This window comes from Cottoperca gobio, chromosome 3 (assembly GCF_900634415.1).
Source record: "Cottoperca gobio chromosome 3, fCotGob3.1, whole genome shotgun sequence".
Taxonomy (NCBI): Eukaryota; Metazoa; Chordata; class Actinopteri; order Perciformes; family Bovichtidae; genus Cottoperca; species Cottoperca gobio.
Genome location: NC_041357.1, coordinates 13,605,696 through 13,619,136, shown reverse-complemented (window position 1 = coordinate 13,619,136; position 13,441 = coordinate 13,605,696). Strand labels below are relative to the sequence as shown.

General features: G+C 40.1%; 1 protein-coding gene across 1 annotated transcript; it reads left to right on the top strand.

The window, feature by feature from the left end:
• Positions 1–196: 196 nt before the first annotated feature.
• On the top strand, positions 197–13,149 carry LOC115006377 (very long-chain acyl-CoA synthetase). Its single transcript, XM_029428583.1, has 10 exons — positions 197–902; positions 1,771–1,980; positions 2,095–2,253; positions 2,923–3,047; positions 5,490–5,684; positions 6,016–6,106; positions 6,455–6,653; positions 11,296–11,393; positions 11,556–11,686; positions 12,380–13,149. The coding sequence occupies exons 1-10, from the start codon at positions 425–427 to the stop codon at positions 12,554–12,556; spliced, it is 1,863 nt and encodes a 620-aa protein (XP_029284443.1). The 5' UTR covers positions 197–424; the 3' UTR covers positions 12,557–13,149.
• The last annotated feature ends 292 nt before the right edge of the window (positions 13,150–13,441 follow it).

Below are 13,441 nucleotides of genomic sequence, written 5' to 3'. Positions count from 1 at the left end.
TGACAACTGTGCCTGCCACCGGAACACGCCTCTGCTAGCTGCGTCTGCCACTATTTGAGCTCCACCCACTGCACTACTTGATCCGTAGTGGTGGTTATTTACACCGTGTAATTATTTACAGCCTTTTTCAGCTGACACTGGATTTGAGTGTAAAATATGCGCGTGCTAATAACCCCCCCACAAGACCACTTTTATCTTTTCCCATGTTCTGTAATTAAAAAAGCGATACGCTGCTGCTGCTGAGCAATATTCCCTTCTGTAGCTATTACAAATTATTCAAATATTTGACATTTTCCATGCAGTAACCTACTTTTCCAGAAAATGCCCCGCCCCCCTGGACACAACAGTTAAATGGGAAAAAGCCCCCATTTTGCAGAAGGGCTGAACTTTTCTTACAGGATCTGCTTTTAAACGAGAAAACGTCATGGAGATGTATTTGATTTCAGTCATTTTTGCAAGTATCCTCATCATACCGTTCGCAATCAAAACTTTGTCCCCATATCTTTGGTTGGATATTCTGTATTTAGGGCATATGCTGCACATTGTAGTAAAGTGTGTCTCGAGGCGAAGGAGACCTTGCTTCTTTGTTTTGGACCGTTTCTTGGAGCAGACCGCTGCGCATCCAGACAAACTGTTCATTGTCTTTGAAAATGAAAACTACTCGTTCACTTACACAGATAAAAGGAGCAACAAAACAGCCAACGCGCTTCAGTCTCACCCTAATTATAAAGCTGGGGACACCGTCGCACTTTTCATGGGAAATGAACCCGCCTTCATCTTTACCTGGCTGGCCATGGCTAAATTAGGCTCTCCTGTGGCTCTTCTCAATCACAACATCCGCACCAAGTCTCTGCTGCACTGCTTTAACTGCTGCAAGGCCAAAGTGTTGATAGCAGCCTCAGGTATGCATCTGTGTGCACGTGTGTTTATGAGAAACTTCACTATAAATTAAGCTGGTGATGCCTGCTGTTACTTCATCCTTACAGTCAGATTGGATATGAAACTAAATAAGAATAATAAGAATAATAATAGTAATAATAAGAAGAAACACTTTCTGAAATCCTTTAAATTATTAGAATTTCACATGTGAATGGACAAATATAAGTTTAAAATTCTTATTGTATAATGTAGCCTACAGTTTAAAAAAAAAAAATTAAACTTTAGTTGAGGGAAGTATTTCCATAACAGTGGGCTTAATGATATTGATATTTCATCATAGATGAAAGGGGCCTTGGGGAATTATCCTGAATGCACCCCCGCCAGATTGATTTAACAGTCATGTGGAAGAGATTTATACTAATTGTTAAATGGTGATGGCGTATTCAAAATATTTACCATCTGAATGTAAAATGATTTTATATCCGATTTGAAGTTTGAATTTCAAGCCTATTTAAAAGAAATATAGAAATGTCTTTTTCTTTTCTTTTATGAAAAGTTAATTTGCATTCAGGCACAGAATTTCACTCTGTTCTTTGATGAGGTTCATTAGGTATTTTCAGGGTTCTCAAAATGTGCCTTTCAGGTTACTGGCACAGCTTTTAACAGAATCCGGGAAGCAAACCATATTTGTTCTCTAAATACTGTAGTTGACATTATTGCCAAAGTTCACTGACCATCTTTGCTTCTCGGTAACTGTTGTCCACAGTTATAACTCCAAGTGGAAGTCGAGGTTGCAAAGTGTTGGTTGGCTTTAATCATACTGGCATTTTCTGTATATTGATCTGAAACTAGTATCTACTGGTTATGATTGTACTTTATGTCTCTTCGCAGAGTTAAAGGAAGCAGTGGAGGACGTGCTGCCCTCGCTGATTGAGCAGGGTGTCACCGTCCTCCTGATGACCAAACACAGTGACACACCTGGGATTGAGGGCTTTTCTGATAAAGTTGACGAGGCATCAGACCGCCCACTCCCTCGATCCCTCAGATCACACATCACATTCAAAAGTCCTGCAGTTTATATTTACACCTCGGGAACTACGGGTATTTGAGTGGCTACGTTTGTTTTTCAGTTTCACGTGATAACCTGTTCACACAACAACATACGAGTTGTTCAGTTGTCAAGGTTTGATTTTCTTGTTTCTTGTTGCGTATCAGGTCTCCCTAAGGCAGCGGTGGTCAATCAGAACCGGCTCTTAACAGCTCTGCCTGTGTTATCTTCAAACGGTGTGATGTCTAGTGATGTCATCTACCTCTACCTGCCTTTGTGCCACACAGCTGGATTCATTATAGGCTTTATTGGCTCCTTTGAGACAGGTGAGACCGTAGAGACGTAGTTAAAAGTGTAAAACCGGTAAGTCTTTGTGAAGTCTTTATGAGATTCCTTGCAGACGGATGAACACTTGCTTTACTGCACTAACGAAAAATGAGGGCTTCAAAACCGTGAACCGAATTTAACTTGTTTTCACACTACACAAAAAGTGATGCCCCTGCGCCTGCTTCTCCCTCTGATTTCCCTGTGGGAATCTAAATGAAAGAGTCTTTTGTGGCTTTGAACCAGTAATCTGAACAGAGCCGGGTCAACCAAACCCAGATTACCTCTACTTTCAAACTGCTTCTTTCCAAATGGGCTAAAGTTCACACCGCCATTATTTGTCTGGGTAATTAATCTGAGTTGCATATTAGTTGATATCTAACAGTGTTCCAGAACAATCTATAATCAATCAATAAAGTCTTACATAAGTTTATAGTGTAGTCTATAGTCTAGGGATACTGCAGTTAATAAAATAGTGTAATGATTTATTTTAAATGTCGAAAATAAAGAAAATTGTGGATGATATAAGCATTATGTCTTAGTTTAAATGGGCACCACCTGTATACTTTTATAATTGAATATTTAAAGTTGTGAAAAGCAGAATTTCTTACTACATTGAAAACCATAACAATTCAAATGAACATTTTCTGTTTTGTTGTCTTATTTTGAAGGGTCAACTATTGTTCTGAAAAGGAAGTTCTCTGCCTCTCAGTTTTGGAATGACTGCAGGAAATACAGAGTGACGGTCGTGCAGTACATCGGAGAGGTGATGCGTTACCTCTGTAGCACACCGAAGGTAAAATCATTTTCACACATTTTCAGTACTGCAAAACTAAGCAGTATTACAATGCAGGACAGGAATGATGTTCGTTTTGAAGATGAAGTCTGATAGCAATATTTTGTAACTATTATAAATGGCTGATCCTGCCTTTTTTAATTTTCTTAACCATAGTTTTGCCTCTAAGTATCAGTTATTCCATGTTAGCCTCTGCAGCAGTGTCTCGATCGTCATGTAACAGTTAAAAGTCTCAACTGAAACACAAACCAGGGGCGTCTCTTTGTGGTTGGCAGGAGGTTAAGGTCACCCTTCCTCTTAATAATTTGAATAGATAATGCCTAGCAAAGAAATTCTCTTTTTGGACAGCATGTAAATGTACAATTTAAGGCACAACTAAAATGTATAAAACTACCGTTTCAGAAATCTGTGGTTGTGAAGGAGCTGTCATCAAGTTCTAAGTAAACCCTTGTACCTTATGCCTCACATGAAAAAATATTGCTCCGATATGTTGACAGATTGATAGATCGGTCCAGCCCTATTTCATTACCTGTATTTATTAATTGAATGCCAGTTTTTCCAATTACTAGAGTGATTACAACTCAAACAAGCTCACACAGGATCTTTGGCAGGGCGCTGTGAGAGCCATGCCTCCTCTCTCTGCCGTCTAAACTTGCAAAACTCCTTCGCTCGAGACAGCTGCGCAAACAGACCACTGAGAACCGGCTGCAGCAAGCTGCCGTTAAGATGGATCTAGTCAGAGATAACTTTCCAAATCAGTACATTCCCACAGCGCAGCTACAGCTGGTTTACCAAAATAGAAATCGTTAAATCTCGGGTTCCAGCCTCCTGCGTCATCACCTGTAGGGATTTGAACAGCATGAAACATTATAAATGCATGTCAATATGAATTGCTGATATGATAAATATAAACTTTTAAAAAGTAGAGTTCAGATTTCAGATCTTTTAAAGCTTTCTCTGCTGTGTTTAGGAGTACTACATTCTACCTACATGTATGGCCATTCAGAGTATCTAATTGCATCACATGAAGTGCAGTCTCAATTTTCCGCGTGACCCTGTTTGAGTCGGATGAGGTGGTCTGTCTGTATCTGGTCACCACTAGGAATAGATGCTGGCCTTTACTTAGGAAGACCATATCAAGTAACTTGGCAACCAATTTACCCAAGACTAGTGTAACATATATTACCGTGAAAGGTATTTCTATTTGTTTGGTTTTTAGAGAGATGAGTATTTGTAAGTCTCACAGAAGCATTTTTGAGTGTGTGAACTGGTTTCTCATAGCTAATTCTTACATATAGGCAGGGATTAGCCATACTTGGTCTGAAAGGAGCATAATTACATGACTGATTTCTGTGCATTATAAAGCACATGACTTCACTTATGTTTGTGTTTAAAGGAATATTTTGCCCCCAAAATGACCATTTGTATATCAATTACTCGCCCCATGTTTCCTTGAATTGTTGAAGACAACTTTGTTTTTCTCGCATGCCTCTATGTTGAACGGAGATGTTTTTTAAAACGGACCAAAAGTCTTGATGAATTGAAGTAAATAGGGGCAGCAAAACTCGTGCAGTATAATCCAAGTCTCATTTTGTTGGAAAAATATTCCTAATAACACCACGAAGTCAGGATCCAAATAAAATAAAAGGGTTTCATCTATATTCATGCAAGAAGGAGCTGAGTTTATACATACAAAGGATGATCAAACTCACACATGCACACAGGTGCTCAGAGAAGCAACGGTCTCTGCTTCAGTTTTTATACCTAATTCAAAGGACAGGAAGTCATGAAGAGCTTCCAGGTCAGTCTTCTTTTGTTCACACAAGATGGGGGTTTACAGTAAACACAGACGTGCTAATCAATCGACTGAGGACTGTTTATAGATTGAGCACCTCCTGTCCCCTGCTGTGTTTACACTCGGTGGTTCCTCCTGTCCCCTGCTGTTTAACACTTAGTAGTTCTTGTATTTTCCTATCACATTTATCCTGTCGTATGCTCACTATATCCTAAACGCATGCATTTGTGACTCCTCACACACACCAAATCTTGGCACCACATCACCCCAGTCCTCAAAGAACTCCACTGGCTACCTGTCTCCCTCCGAATCAACTACAAACTCCTGGTCCTCACTTACAAAGCCCTCCACCACCTAGCCCCCTCCTATCTCACTGACCTCATCTCCCCCTACCAACCCCCGCGGTCCCTCTCTGCAACACAACACAACACAGAGACATCTTTGACATAACATCAACACTGTTACCTCTTCACATTCTGTTGATAATGTAGTTCATTGTTTTAATGTTTAAGTTTAAATAAAGTTTTTTATAGTCAGTTGATTCTAGTGCTTTGACTATTTAAATTAATTTGGCATATAATCAAGTATTTTTGTAGTACTTGCAAAATGCTTGACTTATTTTCTCCAACATTTTTGTGACAATGCAGAGAGAAAATGACAAGGACCATGAGGTAAAACTGGCCATTGGCAACGGTGTCAGAGCAGAGGTATGGAGAGAGTTTCTAAATCGCTTTGGGAACATTCGGATCCGAGAGTTTTACGCCTCCACCGAGGGAAATGTGGGATTTTTCAACTACGTAGGGAAAATTGGAGCTGTTGGACGAGTTAACTTTTTTCATCGGGTAAGAATAAGATATATATATTTTTTAAATTAAATCTGTAAACATTGTTCCTGCTTTATTATTAGTGTGTGTGTGTGTGTGTGTGTGTGTGTGTGTGTGTGTGTGTGTGTGTGTGTGTGTGTGTGTGTGTGTGTGTGTGTGTGTGTGTGTGTGTGTGTGTGTGTGTGTGTGTGTGTGTGTGTGTGTGTGTGTGTGTGTGTGTGTGTGTGTGTGTGTGTGTGTGTGTAATCACACATGTAGTATGCCGTTATTAAATAAATAATATGGGAATTAGTTTTCCTGTTAGTATAAAGTTGTACATAATGCAACACTGATGTGTTTCCTCCTGTAGATGCTGTTTCCCTACACTCTGGTTAAGTATGACACAGAGCGGGATGAACCGGTTCGAGATACTAACGGCCTTTGTGTGGAGTCGCCCAAAGGTGAAGAAACTCCTGATAGATTTCTCTGCTTATTGCATGCATTACATTACAGGTCATTTAGCAGACGCTCCAGAGCGATTTACAGTGAACTAAGTACAGGGACAGGGTCTCTCTGGAGCAGCTCAGGGTTAAGTACCTTGCTCAGGGGTACAATGGTGGCAGCCCTGGTATTGAACTCCTGACCTTCTAGTGTTTTGTTTGGAAGGCGTACATCACCACCACACACTGCACCATAACACTCGATAATAAATCTGCATCTTGTAGGCAGAGGAAGTTTACCGATGATGGGGTAACTAGTCCATTGATAGACATTAGCAGTAAAAGACATCTTTTGGCTTTTTCTTTCAGGTGAGACGGGACTGTTTGTGTCGAAGATCACAGACATCGCTCCTTTCGTCGGCTACGCTGAGAATGAAGAACAGACGGAGAGGAAAAGACTTCATAATGTTCTCATGAAAGGAGATCTTTACTTCAACAGTGGGGACTTAATGAGGATCGATAAAGACAACTTCATTTACTTCCAGGATCGTGTAGGTGACACATTCAGGTACAGAACTCTTGTGCACCGTGATTTCATTTTGAAGTTTATTGTTTTTTACAGAATAATTGTTTTTAGTTTTGTACTGCAGTATCCACCATATTATACAACGACAAATTAAAGACTTGAACAAATAGAGCTTTTTACTGTTTAAGTAAAAGCACTTTATGCCACTTTATTAAGAAATGTTATCTGAAAATAACAAAAAAATATTATTTTAGGAAAGTTAGTTAATTTGCATATTGTGTAAAACGGAAAATAATAATGCATTTTATTTGGAGGTGCCTTTCAAGACACCCAAGGACACCTTACAAAATACAGGAGATAAAAACAGCAAAAACAATGAGCGGGAGAACAGACAAACCAACAGACATATAGTGTAGACACAAAACAAAGTGCAATCCATATGAAAAGTCTGATGATCCCATGGTGGTGTAGAGGGTCAGAAACAGTATGATCCAGCAGTTTCATAGTCCAGGTGATGTCGAGGAGGCTACGAAACCAGCCGGGCAGAGGGGTGGAGTGTGTTAGCTGTAGCCACAGACTGCAGGCTACAGCCCAGGCGGGGAGACCCGGGTCCAGCAGCAGGTCAGCCGGTTAGACGGTGGGCAGGGACACAGTGACGGGGCAGCCTCGGTGTTAGAGATACACCACAGGAATAACTTTGAGCCACAGAGAACAGGCAGGATAGTCAGCAAGACAGCCTCGGTCAGGCGTGTGTAGCAAGGCACGCCAGATCGGAGTATCCAGCCGCAGAGAGCACAGAGGACACCTGTCAGTCCCGCACAGGTGAGCCCCTTACCGGCGAGGTTAGCTCCAGACTGCCGTAATTCACTCTGATGTTTTTACAAAACAAACGAGCAGCATGTAGAGATACTTCAGCAGCAGACAACACAAGTTACAACAAAGAAAAAACTAACAAAACAAACGGAACTAACAAATAGAACACGGTGGAGGCGCGGCGGCAACTTGCCAGCGGTCCCTCCACTGTACATGATTCAACTGACAAAACCGTCTCCTGCAGGAATCCTCTGTCCTCATGGTCCTCATAGACCAGGGGTGTCTTTTTTCACTGAGGGCCACATACAGAAAAATATATGAAGGGTTGGGCCACTCACTCGAGGTGAGGTATATTGCCTTAAAAGAAATCTATCAAATGTAGGTAGATTATGCTTGATAATTGAATATGATCAAGGGGGTGTTTGACCAATGTTCCAATTATTATGCCATCTACACAGGTAGGTGTGTGGGTTCTTACGCAGATGGAGCTTCTGGTTGTAGTTATGGATGGTTGTCAGTTCTATGGATGTCTGTTCGTGTCTGCTTGTCTGCTTGTCTGTTGCTGTTACGGTTGAATAGCTGGTTCGGTTGTAGGTTATCACTGATTCGTTCGGTTGTATGAGTTGATCACTGTCACTGATCTATCACTGCTGTGTTCGGGTCGCTCACTGTTCGGTTGAGAACTGTATGCTCCCTCTACCTGTGTCCAATCACCCCCTTCCTGTCACCTGTGCACCCTTATATACTGACAGCCCAGTGCATTTAATCACCGCCACCAACTGTCCAAAATAATATTGCAGGGCTTAAACCAAATAATAATAAATGCTGATTAACACATCAGAGAGTTGGATGAAATCATCTCTGTCCAGACCAGATATTTCCAAACCTGAGATATGATGACTTGATATGATAACAGGCTTCACCTGATTCATGGTGCACAGAAGAATGTTGGTCTTTTATCCTGTAATGTTAAGTTTTCTCATCAAGCTTTCTGTGCAAAAGGTGAATGAACTTCCATGATCCAAAAATGCATACATTTGCAAGACTGTGTCCCCTTTGTGGCTCTTTACTTGTACTGGTACAATGGAGAATACAGTTTTATCACCAGCCCCAATATGGCCACATGTATGTGGTGAGAGAACAGCATTACATCCAATTGATCTTTCATTTTGTTCCATTTGCTCTGGTTTCTGGTTTCCTTCGGTTCAATGTGAAGTATCATTCAGTACAGGGTGTGTGGTATGAAAATGCTCCTGCCCGCCTTTATGCATATGAGCTTGTACATTTTGTTTTTGAAGAGTATTTGATTAGATGGGTCATATGATGAGCTTTAACAGAGGGTGCATATGCGGTTTCTTTTGGTCCTACAACCTGTTGCTGGGATGATGAATCAGTTTTCATTAACACATTCTTTTTTTGTTGCAGTTTATGTTCATTTGCATCTGAACTTATTTTAACTGATGTTTCCTTTTGAGCAGCGGATTTTCCAAAAGAGTTCATCCCATCAGACACTCTATAGCTGCTTCTGGATCCCATGGCCTCAAACACATTGATTTTAGCATTTGCTGCTGCCAGTTCAGTCTCCAGTTCCTTTCTTCTTTTCAGTTGTTCCTCTTGTGCCTCAAGATCATGCTTTTCCCGCAGGGCGGCAACCTGTTCCATTAGTGCAGCCTTTTCAGCCTGAGCTTTAATGAGAGCAGAGGATGTTGAAGATGATGCATGTGACGAGCTGGATTTGTGGTTTGATTTGAGTTTTGAAGCATTTGAAACACTGTCATCAGGTCCAATATCGTCTGAGTTGACAGCACTCTGTATGGCACTTTCAGCAATAGAGGGTGTAATTTGCTGTCCAACATCAGATAACCAAACATTCACCTCTTGTACAAAACCATCAAAACTTTCCATTTTTTGTAGAAACCACTCATTTTGCTTTACAAGTTCATGTTCAGGCAGTGGTAAAGTCACCAATGACTCATGGTTTTCTTTTGCTTCAGTGCAGAGTTGTATTAGTTGAACCAAGTTTGATTTAACTTCATTTGTATTTTCATTTGATTTCATCAATTCCTTCAGCTTTTCCATTAGCTTCTTGGCTTGTTTACAACATAAGTTTCTTCTCTTTTTTTTGACACTTATCAATAAACAATTCCCATCCTTTGACAGTTTAACACATCAACTAACGTTGGTTAGAAAATGTTATCAACTTTAATTGACTGAATTTATTGACCTTAAAATTGACCTTACATAAATACTGTGTAATATATGTTTTAACTCTCCTATAATGGGAACAGCGTTGCACTCAGTGGGGGCAGTGATGCTGCGCTTTGGACTGAAGGATGCTGCAGGTCAGGAGTAAGTTTGGTGTTTGAGATACGAAGGACATCACAGAGATGCTGTCGCTCATTTTGGTTCTCAATCTGCTTTTGTTAACAGAGAAAATGTTTGCTCACATATATGAGACGAACACACTCATCGTTATTTGTGCGTGGCGTCTCATCAGAGGAAACTTTTCCAAGCTCCGTTAGAAGTCGGGGAGGGAGAGAAGCTGATGTTGATTCTTCAGGGAATTATCGTATATAATTATTATATATAAGTTCTAGTTGCAGACTCTCTTAAACCTATTCTGCATCGATCAGATCGATTTCTTTCTCAATGATAGAACAATCTATGAAGGGCTGACTGAATTCTGTCATGAGACGTGATCACAGACACATATTTACCCCTTGTTATCAGAAAGGTTGGCCTTTGGAAAAGCACATTTGATTTCGGACAGCGTGGGGAAGTGCGCAACATTGAAGTTGCGTAATTGTGTCTCAAAGAGACGGAGCTTCACGCAGAATGCTTTCATGTGCAGGCTCTTGTTCAGTGTTGAGATGACCAGTAAGATCAACTAAAAATGCCAGGTCTGCCAAACATGGAGGGTCACTCAGCTCATGAAGAGGTCGCTCCTTCTCTTTCAAAAACAGGTCGATTTCTGATCTCGGGGAATAAAACCGCTGCAGCACGGAGCTGCGACTCAGCCAGCGCACATCAGAACTGTAAAGTGTGGGCAGGAAAGCTTGAAATTCTCTGTGGTAAAGTCCTCGTGCTCGAATTATGTTGTGCCCTTTAGACTCATAAGACCAAGCAGCTCTTCCGTAACGCAAAAGTTATCGTCAACTCCCCACAATAAAGTGAACAGCTGTGCGGCGTCTGTCGCATCTGTGCTCTCATCACTTGCATCAAGTAAAAATCTAAAGCTTTATCTGACACTTGATGTTTTAAGTTAGCTGACAAGTCAAAACTGTGTTTCTGTGTTGGAACTAAGAAGTGTACAATGCATTCAAGCGCAAGTTTCTATCCGGGCCATATGCCATTATACTTTTAGAATTTGCTGCGGGCCAATTAGAAATGGACCACGGGCCGCAGTTAGCTGTAGTTTGGACACCCCTGTCATAGACGAAATCTAGATGAAATCTGTGTCTGTGTCCTTCAAAATGACTGACAGAGTGCCCCTACCCCCCTGATAGTGTGCGATACTTTTAAAAAGGACCCATGGCAAACATTTTATCTTTCTATTCTACTGTATATTAACACTGCATTGGCTGCTTTTGACTGGGTTCCTCAAGGACATTAGTATTTATAAAAATAAAAAACAATGACAAGGATTCATTAGGAACAAATTGATACAAATTCCCCAACAATTGTATTGATAGAATAAACTACCTGTGAGATATGACCAACAGTAACAGTTGGTAGGATGAGGGTTAAAAAAGCAAACTTGTATTCTTTGCTCAGATGTGAGTATGTTTTGTTTGTTTTGTTTGTTTTTTCCTCGGGTTCTAAAAACAAAAATAAAATTGATTTTAAGATTGTAACTTGTTTGAGTCCACAGGTGGAAAGGTGAGAATGTGGCCACAAACGAGGTGTCTGACATCCTGACCATCAGTGACTGTATCAAAGAAGCCAACGTTTATGGAGTCCAAGTGCCAGGTGACAGTTGTTTCCTCTGCACATTTGACGTCACCTCACTGTCTGTTTAATAAGAATATCCTGACTTCCAAATGGCAGAACCTTTAAGAGAGAGAGACGCTGATTTGGTGATGAATTGGTAAACAAATGCTTTGTCTGTTTCTATTTTGTTCGGCAATGTAGGGCATGAGGGGCGGATAGGGATGGCAGCTGTCACTGTGAAGGAAAGTGCCCAGTTTGATGGAAGTAGAATATACAACCATGTGGTTAGCTACTTGCCTTCATATGCCCGACCTCACTTTATAAGGATACAGGTACGTTTATTTCGCACACACTATACTGCAATTCACTTTTGGAAGAAAGGGTACATTAAATATGAATAAATTAAAAATATTAAAAAGAAAAATCTGTTTTTCAAAAAATGTAAATAACAAAGATTGTGATGCATCGTTTATGCCACTTTGTTAATATTGGACAATGCATTTTTATTGCTGTTTTTGCAGCTTGTTACGGACGCCCTAAGAGGCAAGCGTGAATAAACAATTCTGGTTATCAGTTTTTCTGAGTAAATGTTTCTATGCAAATTATTTAAGAAAAAAAAGGTTTTGCCAAGATAACCTTTCTAAATTATTTTTTCATCTGTGAAACTGGTGGGAAAAAAATGTTTTGACAGGTGCATTTTATTTTATTGTATTTTTGTTTGGTTTGTTGTTGTAATACTTATTTTTGACAACAAGAGGCTGAAGTGCACTACCACCCCTTGTTCTAAATGGTACTAAAAGCATTCATATTTTCTTCTCGTGAGTTTTAATTGTTCCCTGCACACTTAGAACTATGATCGAGCAAAACCTTTTATTTTCATATGAAATCATAAACACTGAGTAGAAAATAATTGAATCTTTTACCCTCACTTGCCTCTCATGGCGTCCGTAGCATGTGATCAAAAGCAGATGAAGATATTTCAATACCTTACCTGAGTGAGTGTTTTGAACTTTTCTTCCGTCTAGAATGCCGTGGAGGTGACGGGGACTTTCAAGCAGATAAAGGGGAAGTTGGTGGAGGAGAGCTTCGATCCAGAGCGTATCCAGGATCCTCTTTACATCCTTGACAATGAAGAGAAGAGTTACATACTGCTGACGGCTCAGGTCTACACCGCCATCATATCAGGAAACCTCAAACTATGAGTAAGCTCTCAGTGTTCGCTATTTAGTCCTACTGCATTGATCTTGAACTCAGCTCAGTGACTGAACAAATATTTGTATTAATATTCAAGTGTGTAGTAAAATAATGGAGACTTAAACGTCTTCATTAAAAGCAGTAGATGGGAATCAGTAGTGTAGGATTCATTTGTAAGGATTCATGTCGGGTGGAGTCGGCCCGCAAGATAATATAAATGTATATAATGATCTATTTACGCACAAGTGGTGATATAAAATGTATATATACAAGCCTGATTACTGCTTTCCAGGCTTTCCGTTTTGACTTTATTCAGTCTTAGTGTTGAGAAGTGTTGCTGTATGTATGGATAAACAAATAAACAGTGTAGTTTAAGGAGCAAACTTTAAGATGGAGGCTTTTGGACTTTCCCTCACAGGTACTATCTGATGTACAGAATATTTTTTGTTTATAGGGAAGACATGAGTAGCAAGAGTTACAGAACGCATGTAGAAAAGGACCTAATGCGAATTTTATATTTCTGTGCCAATATCTGTAAATGTACATTCCTTTCTTAAAGATTAAAGTGATTATTTCAATAAAGCCAGAACTAATTCTCATGTGCATGTCTGACCTGACTCATAATTATAACAGTACAAAGACAAATTTCAGGTGTGACAGAAGTGGAAGAACCACAAGGTGGAGACAAATGCCCATGCAACCATAGACTCTGTCCTCAGGGATACACAGTATGATATACATTATATGAATAATATGGACAGTGCACGGAAAATGTCACCCATATATGATTGTTTAACATCTTGTTCCAAAAGCAAAAAACTTTAATGACTAAAAAATTAAACTGCAGATTTCTTGCAGAGGGACAAAGTCCTGACCTGATTGATATGTTCTAA

Bases quoted from the DNA above. Each gene is read 5' to 3' on its own strand.
- LOC115006377 (XM_029428583.1), top strand. From the start codon at position 425: ATGGAGATGTATTTGATTTCAGTCATTTTTGCAAGTATCCTCATCATA. The intron at 5,685-6,015 runs GTAAGAATAAGA...TTCCTCCTGTAG, and splicing joins GAGTTAACTTTTTTCATCGG to ATGCTGTTTCCCTACACTCT. The intron at 11,394-11,555 runs GTGACAGTTGTT...TCGGCAATGTAG, and splicing joins TTATGGAGTCCAAGTGCCAG to GGCATGAGGGGCGGATAGGG.